The following is a 20,774-nucleotide window of genomic DNA, read 5'->3' on the forward strand; positions in this document are numbered from 1 at the left end:
TTTTTATCTGTATAGGGCTTACACTTTTTAATATTTTCATTGACGTACCTGACATGAGAAGAGTACGGACACGACGACGAGCAATATATTTCGGCTTAGCTTAATTAGTGCATTGATTACGTTTCACATGATAGAAATCATAAAGTATTTGGCAATAGAACATTTCATCACAGGCATCGTGACTTAATAGAGCATATAAAAATAATGGGCAAGGCTAAAAAAGGGAAGAAAAGTCAGGCTGCTGAGGATGGGTAATTTTCTTACTATAACATATGTTAAAGTTATTTTGCTTACATAGTAATCTTAATATTTATTAATTAATAACATTTCAGTGATAGTGATGTGGAAACTACAGCTATTGAAAGCTCCAAACCTGTCCAAAATAAGGGAAAAAAGTAAGTCACTTATAGGTTATATGATAACTTTCTATTCCTTTAAAGCACAAATAATATTTTATTTAATCTTTATTCATATTTGGTTGTATAATTAATATATCACAAAGTATTGCTACAGTAAATGTTGACATTTGAGTAATTGTTATGACATAAAAAATAAATTTCAGGAAAATAGTTGAGTCAGATGAAAGCGAAGATGAGAAACCAAAATCTAAAATTAAGCAGAAGAAATCAATCGATTCCGATGTTAAAGAAGTCACAAAAAGTATAAAGAATGTATCAATTACAAATAAGTCTAAGAAAAAAGTGGATGTCAGTAGTGAAGGTAAATTAATATCCAAATTGTAATCATCTGGTATATTAGTATAGGAAGTCTATCTAGATCTATATACATATTTATTAACATTTGTTTAAAAAAATTTTAGACAAGTATTTTTTAATATGATTAAAATACAATCTTTAGATTGAGATAGTAACCTTAAATCTTTCTAAATAGTTTTGAGACATATGTTTTTGAAAAAAAACTAGATTTTTCTCTTTTTTATAATTTTCAGGAGTCTTTTTTTTAATCTGTTGGCAATATAATTCTCATATGAGCTAATTGGTTCTGTGTAATAAAGTGAAGCCTATAGATAATAATAATAAAAAAATAACTTGTGTACCCCCAGTGAATTACTTGATCAAGTTGACTTGACTTGGTTTTGAATTATTTTTGATATATAATATCATGAATAAGTGTAAAAAGTAATGTTTTGACTGTTGTTGATGTTGTTGTTGTTATTGGTTTTAAAGGAAAAATTAAAGTGATCATAATTTCACTAATTTTCACTCAGATCTTGTAAACATAATCATGTTGACAATTTATGGACATAGTTGGATGAAATATTAAAATTCTATTCACTGATTAATGATTGATCAGGTGCCTTAAAAGCAGTTTTTAAATAATTTACTTCATCAATATATTCTGCAGGTTTTTCAGTCATTAAGATTGAATTATGTTAAATGTCTTCTTGCACTTATTGTGTGTAATACGGATGACTGATTATGTGATCAGTCATAGTGTAGTTTTGGATTTGGATGTTATTTTATAAATAAATAAAGTAGTTTGGGACTTTTTTGAGATAAATTGGATAGTGTGTTGGTACTGTTATAGATGTGTAACTGTGCAAAGATTATTGCTGTTTAGATTTTTAAATTTCTTTCTGATAATTATAAGTATGGGCGCCTAATAAAAAAATATTTGGAAACACGGTCTCGCTATTTAAGTTTTTTCGGACATTTGTTGTGGCCTGGATAATTTGGCATTTTGTGTTGTTAGATAGTTTTTTTAACTATCACCGCCATTTTCGTGAGATATTTCATTGGGCCCATTTAAAGTTTTGAGAAAGCTTAAATATTCTACACAACAAACTAAACCAATTTATCCATAATTAGATATTTATATTTTAATAAATAATTATTTATTTCTATTTAGATGAATCAGAAAATGAGGTTGAGGAAAAACCAAAAAAGAACAAAAAAAAGGAAGAGAAAAGTGCATTTTCTCTGCTAGAAGTTGAGGATTCGGCAGGATCAGCACCTGAAGCACCACCTTCTTCTGACGATGAAAAACCTCAAAAGTCTCAAAAAAAGGGAGCACAGGAAAAAAAAGAACCTGCTGGTAAGAAAGGAAAAAAAGCTAAGAGAAAGAAGGATGATAGTGATGAGGATATAGAAAAAGTTTTAGCAGAACTAGAAATGGAGTATTCAGGTGTTAAAAAGGAAATTGTACCTGCACCGGAAGTTGAGAAACCTTCAGAAGTTGTTGAGGAAAAAGCTAAAACTAAGAAAAAGGGTAAGAAAGATGAACCTCAACTGGAACAAAATGAAAACGAAGCTGAAGATAAAGGTAGTGATAATGAAGCCGATGTTACCATAAAGACTGCTGCACAGAAGAAAAAAGAAAAGAAAGAAAGAGAAAAGCTAAAAAAACTGGAGGCTAAAAAGAAAGATAAAGAACAAGATGGTAAAAAGGATACAGAGCCAAAAACACCTGCAAAACCAACAGAAAAAAAGCCGGAGAAACCTGCCGATGAAAAAATTGAGGAACCCAAAGCTCCTTCTGAAGAAAAAGAAAAGGATGGTGAGGGTGAGATGCCAACAGGTGATGGAAAAAAAAAGAAAAAAGGAGAGAAGGCTGACAAAGATGATAAAGGTAAAAAAGGTCCTACCAAGAAGACAATAGCAGCAATGCAAGAAGCTTTAAAGAAAGTAAAGGAAGAGGAAGAACGTTTGAAGAAAGAAGAGGAAGAAAGGATGAAACAAGAAGAAGAGAGAGAACAACAGCGTTTAGAAGCTATACGGTTAGAAAAAGAACGTAAAGAAAGGAAGAAGCAGAAAGAGAAAGAAAGGAAAGAAAGACTGAAAGCTGAAGGCAAATTGTTAACCCCCAAGCAAAAAGCAGAGAAAGCTAGGGCTCAAGCAATGCTTGAATCATTAAAAGCTCAAGGCATAGAAATTGGCTCCGCTGAGAAAAAACTGCCTCCAAGACCTGGAACTAGAATTAAGCCCACCAAATTAAAAACACAAATGTCACAAGAAGCTCCTAGCACCCCAGTTGAAGAAAAGAAAATTGATGTAGAGATTACAGATAAAAAAGTAAGTGTTTTGACCTACATTCAATTTAATAGTTTATTTCTTTAACTTGAAATTTACTATAACAATATTTTATAAATGAGTACGCGAGCGAAAATTCGATTTCAATTCAAAAAAAATATCTTTCATATGACTAATTATAAGTTGATTAAGCGGTGTTATATTTATTTTTTCATGGAAGAAATAAGATCATCTACTAGTTAGCTACTCAACATAAGTTTTATGCGTTAATATACATGAATACTAATCAATATTATTTTCATTCCGCAGGAAGAACCTCAAAAAGAGGAAGAGAAAAAGGAATCAGACAATGAGTCAGTAAAAGATGCATGGGATGCTGAATCTTCTGAAGAAGAAGTAGAACCAGCTAAACCGGAATCTGTTCCGGCAGCAAAAGAAGTTAAGAAATCTGAATCAGTTGACGAAAAGTCTAAGGTAAATATTTATTATTAACATTTACAGAATGTATACAAAAACAGTTAAATTACATCATCATCAAATACATAAAATTCATAAGATGTTAGTATCATAATCAAATGAAACTTAATTCAAGTAGTTTCTAAAAATTCTTTAAAGTTTTATTTTTACAGGTTCCATTTTAAACTTTATCTTTGGTTTGTTATGTATTTTTTATGTTTAAGATCTAGCGACAAACACTTTACTTTTAATTCTTGGGTTTTTATATCTGATAATATTATCATTATCAAATAATTAAAAACTAATTCTTAATTTTTTACATAGTTAGTACTCATTTCGTAAATCAAATGATTTGAACGACTCTAAAAACTATAAAAAATAACTGACGACTTTAAGAAATTGATAGGAAGGTAAAAAACTGTATAAAAAATATATAGTTCATAACAAAAAAAATATTTTATTATTTATCAGAAAGATGAAGATGATAGTTCAGATGAAGATGATGACGATAGTTCAGAAGAAGAATCAAGTTCCGAAGAAGACTCTGAAGAGGAACAAATGACGGATGCGCAAAAGAAACGTGAATTAGTTTTGAAGAGACTAGAGGTATTTCAGTTGTTTTTACTTTATGGCCTACATTCATTATGGAAATAAACAATTTTTAAGCTTATGCTTAAAAATTGTTTAATTGTCTCTTATTAAAATAGATGCAAAATGTTTTAATATATATATATATATATATAATATTATTTTAATGGTGCTGGAAGTAATAGTTAACTATAAATGCAAACAGAAAGTTTCTGATTTTAAGCAATGAGTGAGAAACTTTCCAAAAGGGATATTTTAGATTATTTTTATATTTGTAGTGTAAATAATATAATAATGTTCGAAAATTCTTTCATATATTAATGTTACATGACTTATTATTAAATTTTCGTTTGTTAATTAAATCGAAATATTCCAATGATTGCCTTAAACATATGTCTTAATTTGAAACAGAAACGGCGCGAGGACAACGAAAAGAATAAAACGAACAATCCACTACGAGCTGCTGTTGTGTGTGTACTCGGTCACGTGGACACCGGTAAGACCAAGATTCTGGACAAATTGAGAAGAACCAATGTGCAGGATGGGGAAGCAGGTGGAATCACTCAGCAGATTGGAGCCACTAATGTGCCCATTGAGAACATCAAGGAACAGACTAAACACGTGAAGGGCGTAAGTTTATTGTAATTGTTTTTCATAAAGCCTAGTCCAATAGCAGGAGGTAAATACAAATAAGCTACTTTGACATTGTATTGACATTATATTATTGGTTGAGATCTTGAATAATCTATGGTATTTATGAATATGTTTCAATAACAAAGGATATATGTAAATCTAAGGTTTGTTTATCTTCACTCTTTTTGTCATTAGAATGAGCTATAATCCATATTTTACATAATTTTATTCTCATACGATCTCAAAATGTTCTTCAGCTTTTATGATTATATAAATGTTGTAATAAAGAACTTTCTAATGTTGTGATAAAAACTTTAATTAAATATTATATTTGTTACAGGTGAATGAGATAGCATTCAAGTTACCAGGGCTGCTTATTATAGACACACCCGGTCACGAGTCATTCAGTAACTTAAGGAACAGAGGTTCTTCATTGTGTGATATCGCCATTCTTGTAAGTTTTACAATCAAGTTTAGATTAATTTGATTACATAAATTATTAATTTCATTTATACATATAACATATGTAATAACATATTGGCTGTAAATTTTATATTCATATCATTCTGCTATGTGGCCTTTTTACATATTAATTTGTAACCCTCGTTCGTGTACTAATAATTCATTAATTCCTTTTCTACATTTTGTTGACAGGTAGTAGACATTATGCACGGTCTTGAACCACAAACAATTGAGTCAATAAATCTTCTGAAACAAAAGAAGACACCATTCATAGTAGCATTGAACAAGATAGATCGTCTATATGACTGGCAGAGTGCACAGAGGAAAGATGTACGTGACATTCTCAAAATGCAGCAACCTAACACTCAGCTGGAATTCGAGAAGAGGAGCAAAGATGTGATCATTCAGTTCGCTGAACAAGTGAGTTCATATTTAATACTAATATTATAAATGGGAAAGTAACTCTGTGTGTCTGTCTGTTGCTCTTTCATGACCAAACCGCTTAACCGATTTTAATAAGAATTTGGAGCTACTTTTTATGCCTGACTTCTGACGACCAACTCCAAAAATGCGAGCGAATTTAATTTTAGTGTATTAATCAATTGTAATGATTCATAATACATGATTTTTTTGGTAAGGAATTAAATATAAAGTCTGTCTAGGTAGGTATCATTTATTCTATCGCTTAGTAGAAAGTAATACTTAGTACTTTACTTCTGATAGATGAATGCGTAAACTTGTACAGCTTTCCATAGAATTTCTCGAGTTCTTCCAACCATACAGGTATTGACGTGACGATTCTGCCCTCCTTATTCTCCAGCTTCGTAAGTAGGCTCAGCCCAATGGTCGTATCTCTTACGAATCCTTTTGAGCGTTGGTTCTCGTTGGTCGCGAGTTAGGGACTTTGAGATCTGTCTATTAATCTGTCGGTATCTGGTAGCATCGAAGGACGTCAGAATTATTTTCCATCTTTACTCCCAAAGTCGCAGGGTAGAGAGAAAAAAGGGCTTTAAAAAATTAGACCCAACCGCATTTCACGGAAGTTTTGTATACAACATCACCACATCTTTCCAGTTACATGTATATATGAAATGACATCTCCTCCAGGGTCTAAACGCAGCTCTGTTCTACTCCAACCCCGACCCGCGCACGTACGTGTCGCTGGTGCCCACGTCGGCCGTGACCGGCGAGGGCATGGGCAACCTGCTGGCCATGATCGTGCAGGCCTGCGAGGGCCCGCTGCACAAGAGACTGGTCTTCTCGCAACAGCTGCTGGCTACTGTTCTCGAGGTGAGATACTGTGAACTACCGCAAATTTAATAACTCCGATTGTATTTTTACTGGCTCGGGGTTATTCCATTATGAATGCAATCATGTAAATTGAATCAAAACTCCAATATTTAATTTTTTAATTTTTATTTCATACAGGTTAAAGCTATACCCGGGCTGGGTACCACGATTGATACAATCCTCATCAACGGTACTCTCAGGGAAGGAGATACCATGGTGTTGGCGGGGACGGATGGACCCATTGTTACACAGATTAGGTCGCTACTCATGCCTCAACCTATGAAGGAACTCAGAGTCAAGGTATGTTGATTGATTTCTAACCATATTACGAAGCATTTGTTTTTATTCATAAAATAATAATGTTCTTGACAATAATTACTCACAAAAACTCCCGTAAACATATAAGATTTTCATAAATATAAAGCTGGTATCTCTAACCGATTCTGTGATTATCATCATATAATAAAATAAAATATTTGTCGTTATAGAATGCCTATATAGAACACAAGGAAGTCGTCGGTGCGCAAGGAGTTAAAATCGCCGCTAAGGAGTTAGAGAAGGCGATCGCCGGACTGAACTTGCTCGTGGCGCAGAAGCCGGACGAAGTCGAGGTGCTAATGTGAGTGTCGAAATGAGTTGTAGTTACGTGTTGCGTTACTGCTGTGCGCAGTGTTAGACTAACTAAAAGAAATACATAAAAGGAGCTCGCAGCGGTGCAAATCGAGTCACTTACCCGCAAACAGAGCTTTCTATATTATATATATTTTTTTATTCAGAAACAAATACTAGAGACAGTCAGCATAATATTTTGAAATATCAAATTCACTTTGAAGTTATAATTTAAATAATTTGGTTCCAGTGCTGTTCTGATCTTATTCGTTGTTCGTTAATAAATACTTAAAAATGTAAAGAGCAAAGTAACAGGCTTTAAATGTCCCGCTACTTGATTGAAGTCTTTCGTTTTCATGAGAAGGCTTAGCGAGTAAAATAAGCGATAAATTATCGAGAATGATTGATATTTCAGAGAGGAGGTAGCTCGCGAACTGAAGTCCGCTTTGTCGTCGATCAAGTTGTCGGACCGTGGCGTTTACGTTCAAGCATCTACGCTTGGTTCCCTGGAAGCATTGCTCGAGTTCCTCAGGACTAGCAAAATTCCTGTAAGTATTTTTATAAATCATAGTATTGAATAAGTGTTCAATAAGGTTGATATTACTAACCAAGTTCTCCTGTTAAAATCGCAGGGCAAACCTAAATCAGAAATAATAGTCTTTTTACTAGACAAATTAGGTGTTTAATAAGTTCAGTAATTATGCTATAAATCTTATTAATTTTAATGTAAAATAATATTAATTAACATACCATATTTACTTGCTACATAAATTAAATGTCCACTTCATTTCTAATGGTGACTATAAACAGTATATATGTACTGTAAATTAAATTGTGCTTTTGTTTTACTTTACAGTATTCCGCCATTAGGATAGGGCCAGTTGTAAAGCGTGACGTCATGAAAGCATCCGCCATGTTGGAACATGATTCGCAGTACGCAACTATTTTGGCTTTTGATGTCAAGGTAAGAAAAGTACATTATTACGATTTTTTTGTATTGACTTAAATGATTTAGTAACTAAACGGTCGATTTTTACATTTTTGAAGCAGTTTAGTTTTAGGTGATTATTTTTTAAGGCAATTCAATAAAAACAAAAAGATTTTTATTGAACCCTATTATGTGAATTAATACTTAGTTTGTTACAAATGCGCAGTTATTTTAGTTTGCTATGAATGATTCCGTTTCGAGAATTTTATCGATCGAACGGTATGGTACAAAAGATCTAACGAGCTATATTCGATTTTCGTGAAAAAAAATGGTTCAACAAAATTCTAAATGACACAGTAGATTTCACTAAAATCGTTTCAGAGACCTTTGAGTATTTTTTTAGCTTACGATTTACAGACACAGTTAAAAAATGCGTCCCATCCACTCGAGGTTTAATTAATAAAAACATCTCCGCCCGCAGATCGAGCGCGACGCGCAGGAGATGGCCGAGAACCTGGGGGTGAAGATATTCGCGGCGGACATCATCTACCACCTGTTCGACAAGTTCACGGCCTACCGCGAGGAGCTCAAGCAGAAGAAGCGCGAGGAGTTCAAGCACATCGCCGTGTTCCCCTGCAAGCTCAAGGTGCTGCTCCGCCAACACAACTCACCCCTTACTAGCCCCCCCCCCTTACGCTCTGACTCACGCCTCCTTCCCCACAGATCTTGCCGCAGTTCGTGTTCAACTCGCGAGACCCCATCGTTGCGGGAGTGATGGTGGAGGCGGGAATCCTGAAGGAAGGGACGCCCATCTGCGTGCCTAGCCAAGAGGTGACATGATTTACTTTTTGAAATGTTTAATATTGATTACGTTTTTTCTAAAATATTGAGTCTAAAAAAACAATATAATGTTATATGTAATTTTTTTTATCTATCGATCGTCATTTCGATACGTAGCGTATAAGTACGTTACGCATTCGTATTCGAGCGCTAATATGAATAGCTGAACGTGCCCTGCCAACACTAAAGTTAACTATAGTTTGATAGATACATTCCATGTGATAGCTCTGCTATATTATGCAATACAGAGAGTTCTAGATTAATATATCCTTAGATACAACACAGTTTCCCTTCAGTACTTACATCCACTATAATAATACTTCCTAAGTCCTGATAACAAATTCGCTTACATTCAAAACGGTAGTTTTTCAAGTTTCTATAAAGTATATAATTGATTAGATCTCGACAAATGTCATGCTTTACCGCCTGTTTGACGAATGCTACAAATATAATTTACATTACAAACACTTATAACCGTTTGGGGTAATACCGAATCGTATGCCGTGACGTCAAACGGCACGACGCTCTCCTACCTCGTCATTCTCCGCTTTCGCATTCTACCGTCTTGTGTGTGCATGGAGCGTATACTATTTACTAAGTGTATAATTAATAATTATGTATATGTAGTATATGCTTGTATGTGAGACTTACTACACCACCCACTGTTTTCATTTTAAAGTTTGCTTTTAAAATAGTTTAACATAAATAGTTAATTAGCCATAAGATAATCCTTGTATTACACCTTGTTCAGATTTCAAGACTATTTACTTCTGATTCAGGTAGAATTAAAGGAAATAAAAATATACATATGTTTACGATTTTATATCATACACCTATGATATAATACGATTGTAATACAACACCAATGCAACGTGTAATAAATAAACGTTTGTTCTAGTTTGTGGAGTTGGGTCTGGTGACCTCTATCGAGATCAACCACAAGCAGGTGGAGACAGCCCGCAAGGGACAGGAGGTCTGCATCAAGATCGAACCGATCCCCGGAGAGTCGCCCAAGATGTTCGGCAGACACTTCGACGAGACTGATATGCTAGTCAGCAAGGTAATACTTAATATATTCAATAAGATTGTATTATACATTATCTAGATTTTAATAATGAGTAATATGTGTATCTAACTGAACTAGTGAACGAAAAGGATTGATCCGTTCACTCACGAAGGCACGCGCCTCCACGGTCAATTATCAGCGTGTAACAAATTTAAGCTAATTAATATTTTATTTCCCGTCTTGTATTAGTCATTTTACGCACATTACGAGCTTCACTCATACTAATGCACGCCGATAATCTATCGTGGAGGGGCGCGCCTTCGTGAGTGAACGATATATATACCGTGTTTTATGACGGTTCTTGTCGTCCGTTTATGGAAGAAAAAAATTTACACCAATTTGTATTACATATTAATAATTATTTAAACTAATGTTTTGCTAAAGATAGAAATATTTTTATATGTCCGATTGTTTTGTTAAGTTTAGTTTCTAAATATGTAACTTATAGTTTTTATAAAGTACATTAAAATATTGCCCTGATTTTGAAATCAAATAAAAATATACTTTATTCAGGTAGGCTCATAAGAGCACTTTTGCATCGTCATGTTACAGTATTGAATTAAATGTTAAGCTACCACCGGTTCGGAAAGTAGATTCAACCAAAAGGAGTCGGCAGGAAACTAAATAGTTACTCTGTTCCACCTTATAAAATTAAAGAGTATGTCAGTAAAGTATAATCATATTCATGCGCCTTTGATTTTTTAATAGGCCAAGTTATAACTGTAGAAATTTATAGGAAATATTGATATATTCAATTAAAAAAATGTTCGCGTCATTGTCGAGTGTAGTCATAAAGGCATTAAATATAGGAAATACAAACGTAATCATCGCCATCGGTCATATTTATCATATGGTGTTTGTTGTAAGTAAATGTCGTGAGATGTTTGCATGTGTTGAATGAAAATCTGTCACATATACACACATATGAACGTGGTGGAATCAATCCAAACCTTTATAAGAGAACTTTCTACGATCTCTTGTCCGATGTGATTTGTTTACACACACACAAAACTCATTGTCCCTTGAGCATTACACACCAACTTTCAATCCGATACACGTCAACACAAGATATTGCAATTTAGTAGTATAATATAGTATATAATTATATAATATAAACACTACTTTTGTAGTGTGCCGGTGTAAGGGGGGAGAGAAACAGTGTAATTATACTCAAAGAGGAATGAATAAGTTCTTAATTTTCAAGGTTGGTGACGTTTGTGATACAAGGAATGATTAATATTTCTCACAGCGTCCATGTCTATGGACAGTGATGACCACTTACAATCCGGTGGTCCATATGCAGTCCACCTATGGGAAATAAAATTAAAAATAATATTGGAGACACTAAGCGCTCTAACATTAACAAACCATGAATGTCCTACGACTAGGCGAAGACTTCTCTCCTTCTATGAAGAGATCTTATGGTGTTATTAATTACATTACTCCAATAAGGGCTGATTTCATCCAACACATGCTTTTACCACCATGTAATGAATTACACTTTTTTATGATATACGTTGGCGGACGAGCAATATTAACAATTCCTTACATCGCCAATCCGCCACCAATCCCAAGATTGGTGGCGGATTGGCGATAATTGGCATAAGAGGCATGTTCGATCCCGAGATCGAACATGCCTCTTATGCCTTTAGTTACACTGGCTCACTCATCCTTCAACACAACAATACTGAGTACTAGTAGTTTGGCAGTCGAATATCTGATTAGTGGATGGTACCTACCTAGACGAATTTGCACAAAACTCTACCACTAAGAAAACACATACCTACATAAACATGGTCCTTGCCTAACTTAATTTCGTTGGTTAACGTTCACGTGATCTATACATTTTGCTTTATATAATGTGCCCTATTAGAAGTTACTCAAAAGAAATAAATAACTAAAAATATGTAAATGCCCAGAAGGAAGATTTTTTCCTTTATATCTATATTATATCAAGAAACGATTTGTAAATTTGTAAGTCATCCGAAGGCGCAAATCCACGAAGACGCTCTTATCGCTGACATTAAGGTGAAGTGGACTTAGAAAATCGCGATCGCGTTCGCCCAAACTTACTTTTAATTGCATTTTTAAAATAGTTAAAAAAATATTCACTTGTTAAGGTTTTATATCTTTCTTTTTACTTTTAGTTTTTTTTAAGAAATCGATTATAGTATGAATACCTGCGATAGGAAAAAATAATAGCAAACTTTTATAAAAATCATGAGATTTTCAGATTTGCTTTAGGATAAGAATAATTGACTGAAAAATAAAATCATTGAGCTATATATTTATTAAACCAAAACACTTGGTTCAGTTTAAATTGTTTATTAAAATAAAAACTTATAATATGTGCTCAAATTGAGCTAGTCAGTTCTTCGCGGAGCCTTGTCAACGAGGGTCGCATCAACTTGTTTTCTTAACGTCATGCAAAAATATAACTTGCCGACATGTTACTAACATTATAAAAGTACAAGCAGTTAAATGACATCCGGTAATAACTTATAAGAATATTATTATAATATAAAATCCAGGAAGCCGCATCGACATAAACTTTAAATATACAGCAGAAATTGGACACTTATATATGAATAATAATTTGATTTTTTTATTTAGCGTTCGACGTCCATAGTAAAATCTAACACATGTTTTTGTTATGTAAATTAGATGTAGGAACAGGTTTTTATAAATAATATCGAATGAAAATATCTTCAAAGATCAGATATAAATATATATCACCGAAATTAATTAGTTTCTTTTTTTGTATATGTATATCAAAGGAACGCGCGTGAAAGTTTTATTAGCACGTTAGTAACGATACCTCGCGATGTTATATGTTGTATCGATAAAATATTTACAATAATTCTATTATTAATAATACTTTTGATCTCTCACGATTAATACAAAATCGCCGTCATTTGTTTTGTTGCTTTTTTTTTTAAATTGAAGTTATTCGTAATTTCACTTGACTCATTAATACTTTTAATTTTGGCTATCGTTCGACAGATTCCGATTACAAATTTATTAGAATAATTCATTATTTTTTTGAAATTTTAACAAAAATCAAATTTAAAGTTAATATGAATTTCCTGTATAAATTGATATTTCGAAATTATTGCCGAATTAGAAACCTAAATATTCTATGAAAAATACAATACGTTGTTGAATTTTACCAAAAGCCTAGAGCATAAGCCTTTGAATCATAGGTTGACGGCGTATTGATGTTAGCAGTAGGTATAATGTAGGCCCGAAATACTTTCGTAAAAAAATATAAAACTAACAATATATACATTGTTTCATTTGTGCTTTTTTTGTATATGCGTTCTATATAATTCAGTTACAACCCATGGGGCGGAGTACTAAAGTTGAAAGTTGAAAATTGTTAATTATTATAACCCTAATTCATTTTAAACTGTTTTTTTTTTAAACCGGTTTAGTCCGGTCGGTTGGGTAATTGGGTTTATCGATTACAAACAAACAAACATTTCCTTTTTATAATACTCGTTTAGATGACGATTTCAAAACAGAATCTAATCAAACCTAATAACTGTAAACATGAGATAAATTAAAACAAAAATTGACGTGAAATTTTTATAATTTTAATTTATGTTTTCCGATGAACGACGCATTTGCAACGCTCATGCAATCGTATTTGGCGTGACGTCAATTATTAAATGTTTAGGAACTTGTGTTTAAAGTTAGATCACGTTTTAAAGTTGCCCAAAGTGATCATTGATTTCTATACTATAGTAATTTTTTAAGATTTGTTATAAACTTTTTTATATCAGTAATTTTTTTTTATAATATTGTTTATTAACATTCAACGCTCTTAATTTGTAAAATCTGGCAATATCTGATCAATACGCTTTCTACTAGCGTTGTGCAAGAAGCTTCGATCCTTCTCTTCAGGAGAAGAGTTAGTTAACCAACAGTGGAATAATAACAGGCTATTATGACAACTTATAAATTGCATTTGTACAAATTTACGTCTCGAGTGCATTAAGAATATCGTTTGCAGGTTGAGACTACCAAAGTATAGACTTTATATTTCTATACTAGCTGTGCCAGCGACTTCGTGCGCGTTTGAATTTAATAAAAGTAGACCAAGTTACTCCTTATTACATTAGCTATCTGCCAATGAAAGTCCCATCAAAATCGGTCCAGCCGTTCCAGAGATTAGCCAGAACAAACAGACAGACAGACAAAAATTTTAAAAAATGTTATTTAGGTATATATACCGTGTATACATACAAATGCATTTAGTAAAACGCGGTTATTTTATTATTACAAACAGACACTCCAATTTTATTATATCTATAGAATAGATTTGCTCATATAGCTGTACCTATGTACCTATCGCCAGTTAACTGTGTTTTTGTTTGTTATATTTTAACGGTATAATAAAATTGGTACTTTAAAATATAATTTAATCCTATTAGTATCAATAAGGTATATTATGCAATTAACACGTCCCTTTACGTTGCATCCGAAGTGCAAATGTTTGGATACGAGAATAGAACGGAAACAGTATGTCGTTGATGTATAGTATTAAAACACGGCGTGTTGATATTTGCGTTGTGTTACTCAAACACTCGCGTCTCCTACATAATATAAAACAATCATTATTTTGTGAGTGCAATCGTCTCTGATGCCATTGTCAATATTATATTAACATACGACATGGGATGCCTTTGCATTTTAATGAAATTTATAATATGTATATTAAATAAAGTCGTTTGTAATTCAAGTGACGGTTTTATCGAATTAATTTTGACCAAATGTTTTATGCTGCGTTGAGAATTATTTCTGTTTGAATATTATTTCATAGTCTGCGTAGCGTAGAAAAATAATATACCTACTTATATTTCTTTAATATATACTTCTTCTAGAAGGTATAGATTACCATTCTTCGGATATTGTACGTGATACATTTAATAATTCACATAATTACTATACGTTTGAATATCGTATAGCTTGTACAATGTTCATTTTCTGATTTAACATTCGGAAAATACTTAACCTTGCAAATGTATTTCTAGGTTTAAAAAAAAATATATACTGAATACATACATGCGCTTATATATTAAGGTTTATATTTATTCAGCTATGTAATAGAAAACTAACACTTATGAAAAACAATTCATCAATTCAATAGTCGGATTTTGCTAAGTACGAAGTCTCGATTGTGCAATAATAATTGAGAAAGCGAATTTAGCTACTGAATTTTGTAATATTATGTGCAACAATCTAAAATTATACACGAGCTTAAATTAACTTTTCATTGAGTTATATCTATCCTTCATTGAGGAGCAAGCATGAATGCCGTGCCCCGCCGCGCTCTGGCGTTGATCACAACAGGTCACTAGGTCAAATGAGGGGTTGTTCTTTTCTTAGTAACCTGGGCCTTTTAGAAATATAAACCTCTTCGTCTAGTCTTCGTCGTCGACTCATTTTTCATCGAGTCCTTCCTTTTCTGTGTTTCTTTCGATACGGTTTTATTTGTATGTATATGTATGTCATTTTATTTTCTATCGAATCATGTTGCGTTTTAGAAAACAGATCGCATGAGTTACTGTATCTAATGAAACGGCAATACTTTTGAAATTTGAATAAGTCAAAAAAATTGTAAAGACAAGACAAGAAAGGAAACTACAGTTAGTTTCTTTCGTTTATTGTCGATGAAGCAAATAATTGTTTTGCTACAATTCAAATGTGTAGTAGGGTTGACCATCTGCCTTACTTCTATGAAGAAATATTATATTTCGATTTGAGTCGATATATTTGAACAGCAAAATGATCTTTCATTTGCATAACATTTTATTTTCTATAAATACAATTCGTTTCGATTTTAAAACAAATGCCGTTTAGAAGGTTTGTACGTGAATTGAACCGTTTCATAAGCCATATTATGATAACTTAAAATTATTTAAAATGTTTCATTCCTCGAGACCATTGAAGTCTATTACTTAACGTAGCCCGCATCCTTCATTGAGCAGTAAGCATGAATGTAGCACTTCGGCCGCGGTTGCATTGATCACGTCAGGTCACTAGGTCGAGGGGACTTGGCTACCTAACGATGTGCGTTACACTTACTACTAATGTAAGTCACGCAACCAATTAATTTAATACCTAACTTACAAATCTAACGTAATATAAGATATTTGAAAATGACTGGATATTAGTTGTCCTGTTTTTTCTCAACAGACAGTTTTAATATTATTTTTTTAATAGTATCATATATAATAATACATATTCTAGTATTTCTTAATTATTTTTAGTATCGTTGTTCTCGACTCGAAAATATTCTTCAGTTACAGTTTATTAAAAAAAGTTTAATCTGTCATTTACGCCATTTGGAGAAATAAAGAAAAAAGTATGAACAAAATACAATAACTCGCATGACAAAATGACACGTAGCGCTCATTAACGTTAAACTTTTGAATGAAATGTTTGACGTAATGACAAAAACTGTACTCAAAATATATGTAATGTTGGTATTGAGAGAACATGATGGAATCAATGTTTCTTTTAATCCTAGTTTTATAAAGCAGTCGTTATGAACTGAGCAGTTTTCCGTCACCCGCACGAAGGTCGTTTTATTTTCGGCCGTGACGTCACATGACGGCTTTCCATGCATTAGGTAAGAGATGTAGCGCGTGTCGGGCTTGAGCCTATATTTTTTTAAAAACAGGTTTTTACCAGAACTTTATTAATATTTAGTTTGATTTGATTCATTCGTTCTTTATTTTTATATCGTATTTAGTAATAACTAATAAATGTTCCATTATTATAGTATTTATATATATTCTAATTAATCTACCTCGTATATTAAAGATTTTGTGAATTTAAATAAAGTTTGTTTCGATTTTGCTTTGGTCTTTATGTGCTTGGGTATAGAATATATGTATTGTGACATTATACGACGATAGCAGCATTACCGTCTTTCCCATAAGTGCACACGGGGCACGTGCCCAGAGGTGTTGCCAAGGAACTCCAAAAAGCTTATACTGTATTTTTTAAAATAAATATAACGAATAATAGGGAATCAACATAAAAAGAATTACTGCCAGGGCATAAATTCCCGCGTGCCCCGGAAGGGCTAAGATGGATAGTCCAATTCTATATGCCTAATTCCATCCCGGTGCTTGATTTGTGTATAGAATTATCCATGTCATAAGTCAAAAATATATCGTAAGAAAACATGCAAAAATATGCATGATTTGTCGGATGATATTCCGTGACATGACGTGGTTTTAAGCTTGAAACATTAAAAAATACCTATTTTGATTGAAAGAGAGAAATAGATTTATTGTTTACGGTTCGGACAAATGCAATACTTAGTATTTATTACAGTTCATTCAATTGGCGAATAAAAAAAATAGGGAGGCAATTGTACATTGCACATTTGCATATAAAACTATGTAGACATATGTCAGTCTCAATAAGTAAGACGAAACTGTGTAAAATGTTCTCACGGCTATGAACAAAGTAAGCTCGGATAAGTGTAGGTATAGGAATTATTGAAGTTTGTTTCTAATCTCGCTGAGAAAGTTCCAGAAGTGTTTACATTGTTCGAACATGTGGCGTTATTAGTGTTCAGCATGCTATTATTATGTTCAAGAACTTCCCGTATCACGTCCTAGTAATATAGAGATTTATGGTATCGCTAACAGCCCGACCCAGCTCCTCCCGATTGAGCACATTAAACATAATTAATCTTGTGAAATTCGTCGAAAACTTACGAAACACCGATCACGTTCACGTGCCCTGAATAAATTCTGTACAAAATAAACGTTTTAACTAAATGTGAAATTCATTCATATTGTCCAAGTCAATCGACCTAGTCCATGAAATCTGGTATTTGGATGACTGCCCAGCTGCACCGTTTAAATTAAATCAGTGTCGGTTTACTAGGGTTTAAAAAGTATACAAAATCTAATTTCAAAAAATTTTGCCTTTTAATTTGACGTTATTTTTACTTGAAACTAATTATCAAAAATGAAAAAAATTTAACAATCTCCTTGTTCCATAAATGTCTAACTACATAAAAGACATTCATTCATCACCTAGACGAGCATTCGTCGAAACGATTTGAAATGTTAAAAAGTTCAAACACTAAAGAAACTATACGGGTCTGTTTTATTGCAATTCTATATGACGTGGCGACGAGGTCATACAGATACGAGTACCGCGAATATCTCTTCTGTCTTTGGTAATAAGAAACACTTGGTGTTCCGTGTTGCTAGGGCGGGGGAACGCACACCGACACACCCGCCATGGTAGCTCGCACACAGACGCAATGACCGGGTCAAATCCCATTCTCGAAGCTCCATTGATATTTCGCATCGCGGTTTCATTGATGAAACTTCTTTGCTTTGCAGCCTTGTAGCACATTCGCAGTGCACAAAAGATTAAGCTATATCTGTAAATGTTAATGAATGTCTGCATTTTATTAAGGAAAATAATATACAACAACTTTAAAATATATTATAATATAGTTAAAATTTTATTATTTTTATATACCAATTCATTCTTTAAACTCGTCCAGTTTTTTAATATATTACAATCACGATTTTTTTAAATTAAAATATATCGTTGATTATGATTTTTTAGGAATGCAATGATTTAAAAGTCAAAGGACAAAGGTTTAATTCAATATAGGTAATTTAAAAAATTTAAATTATCTTGGAAACGTTCTTTTCATGCTCTGTATAGATTTCCAAATTCGAATTTTGTATTTCAAGGAAAGATTGTATTGTTTAAATTACTTGTGTTTCCCTTTTTTTATTTATTATTTTTGTAATTATGTTATAATTCATATATAAATAATTAAATTATCAAGTAGCAGATACATACGAGCATCTTTTAAATATTATATAACTGATAAGGTTTGTTACGAATTAATTTTAACCCAAATCGCAAATTCTAAACTATGTAAGTGTGCCGCGCCTCGGTTCATTCAGTATCCCGGATTAATTCAATGACGTCAAACCTCGAGGGGTTGGTGCAGCGAACCCAGGTCAGGGGTGCGGCTGACCCAGTTCCATGCTTGCACAACCTGATCTAATTCCGAGTGACGTCATACTTCCATTCAACCCCGGAAAGTTGAATCGATGCTCTGAAACTAGGTCGGCTTGAATGGACCCCCGTGTACATTCATGTGCTATTTTTAACAGCGACTTGTTTGCATTATGATATTAAATGTATTTATAAGAAAAATATTTGGTGTACCGAAAATTTTAGGGAATAGAATATATAGGCAATTAATAATTGTCTCGTCTAATAATTTGTTGATCAAATTCGGTAAATCACGAGTACTTCGTGGATTCCATTTATATTATTGAACTTTTTCTTGTGCTGTTTGTATGTAGCATGCTAAAATGACCCTAGACCAGCTTCTACTGGTCAGTGTATCCGTTGAAGCTCTAACCTACCGTTGTTGAACACATCCATCCACGTACAGTTGTTCGTTCACTATAAAATTGGAATAAATCTATCGTCTGATGGAGGAGGTTGTACTTGATGTAATTTTTAACATGCTGATATGTTATTGATTTAACCTACTTCATATAATTTTTGATTATTTTGGGTCATAATGGAGATAGCCTTCGGTTCAAACTCTTTACTGGATCGATGCTTTAAATTAACACGCTATAAAAGAACGTTGACTTTAATTGTAATAAAAATAATCTTTGTTACAGATATCGCGAGCGAGTATCGACGCCTGCAAGGATTATTTCAGGGACGACCTTATCAAGACCGACTGGCAGTTGATGGTTGAACTGAAGAAGCTCTTCGCTATCTTGTAAAGTTTTGTAGTGAAGACAGTATACGTTACTTAGGATCTTCTCTCGTTGCGTCACACGAGTCAATTCGACACGTGCTCTTCTCGCGTCTTAATATGTGTCTACATGTCGTTTACATGTAATTTGGATTCTATATTTGCTTTTTTATAAAGCTCTCATACTAAAAAGCAATTTCTGTGGTGCAAAATTTTTAACCCCCTCGGTCTGTTCCATCTAATTATTCCGTTGTGTCTGAATCTCAGGACTTTAAGTATAACTAATAACCGTCGTTATTTAGCCGCGCCCGTAGATACTTTTCTTTCGTATGTTTTGTATCATATTTTTGTTTTCAAATTACATCGAGCATTCAATAATACCTCACTCTGTCGTCTCCATATGTAAATAGTCCATTAGAAACTATTTATTGAAAGTAAAAACGCGTTTCATTTCCAACCTTTCGGTATCTTTCAATGGACGTCAACGTCGATCGATTCGAGGGAAATAATTTGCAATTTAAGTAATATATGCCAATTATATTCTAGATATACATTTTATATCACTAATTATTTGTACATATACAAACGTATGATTTATTTACTATTGTAACTTTATGTAAATAGTGTGGCAACACTTGCATTTTATTTTTTTTAATAAATTTAAAACTTGAACATGTCAGAGGGTGCAGTAATTGATCTCGTAGGAATGTTTAATTGACAATAATCATTTCCTTGGTATCAAATTAAATTGGAATAAAGTTTTGTTAGTGATGTGATCTTGATAATAATGAAATAAATTTATAAAAAGTCGCTTAAATATATTATTTTTTTAATCTCACCCTTGCTGGCATAAGGTTTTAACGCGACAAGGCGTCCATATAAAAGGTACAGGAGGTTGTAATTTTTTTAGGTATTATCCCTTTTTGAAATGCTTATATTATATAGATGGAATCGGACATATTCTTATATTGAAGAAATTTTAATAAATTACAAAATACGTATTTGATTTTTATTTTCCCTCCTTCCTTCCCATCTATATTATTGTATAGAGTATAGATTAATTTAAACGAGAATAAAATATATCTAGTAAGTGATATTATTTTTAAATTTTATTATATTGAAAATAATAAATCT

The 20,774-nt window shown here is 32.8% G+C and overlaps 1 protein-coding gene across 2 annotated transcripts; it reads left to right on the top strand.

The window, feature by feature from the left end:
* Positions 1–54: 54 nt before the first annotated feature.
* On the top strand, positions 55–20,641 carry LOC125063851 (eukaryotic translation initiation factor 5B). Of its 2 annotated transcripts, none has more exons than XM_047670512.1 (18): positions 55–251; positions 333–395; positions 563–720; positions 1,870–3,032; positions 3,300–3,464; positions 3,918–4,052; positions 4,446–4,664; positions 5,008–5,121; positions 5,322–5,549; positions 6,237–6,419; positions 6,558–6,719; positions 6,908–7,038; positions 7,444–7,576; positions 7,885–7,992; positions 8,438–8,602; positions 8,680–8,787; positions 9,695–9,856; positions 19,561–20,641. In XM_047670512.1, exons 1-18 carry the CDS (start codon positions 205–207, stop codon positions 19,666–19,668), a joined length of 3,552 nt encoding a protein of 1,183 aa, XP_047526468.1. In that variant the 5' UTR covers positions 55–204; the 3' UTR covers positions 19,669–20,641. The 2 variants fall into 2 exon arrangements, with proteins under 2 accessions (XP_047526468.1, XP_047526469.1); XM_047670513.1 differs by having other exon boundaries at positions 110–251; positions 333–399.
* The last annotated feature ends 133 nt before the right edge of the window (positions 20,642–20,774 follow it).

The sequence above is a fragment of the Vanessa atalanta genome, chromosome 4 (genome assembly GCF_905147765.1).
Source record: "Vanessa atalanta chromosome 4, ilVanAtal1.2, whole genome shotgun sequence".
Taxonomy (NCBI): Eukaryota; Metazoa; Arthropoda; class Insecta; order Lepidoptera; family Nymphalidae; genus Vanessa; species Vanessa atalanta.

What these genes read in the sequence shown, in the direction of transcription:
- LOC125063851 (XM_047670512.1), top strand. Translation starts at nt 205, where the DNA reads ATGGGCAAGGCTAAAAAAGGGAAGAAAAGTCAGGCTGCTGAGGATGG. An exon ending in AGACTAAACACGTGAAGGGC is followed by an intron (nt 4,665 to 5,007) that starts GTAAGTTTATTG and finishes TATTTGTTACAG; the next exon opens with GTGAATGAGATAGCATTCAA. An exon ending in CTGATATGCTAGTCAGCAAG is followed by an intron (nt 9,857 to 19,560) that starts GTAATACTTAAT and finishes TCTTTGTTACAG; the next exon opens with ATATCGCGAGCGAGTATCGA.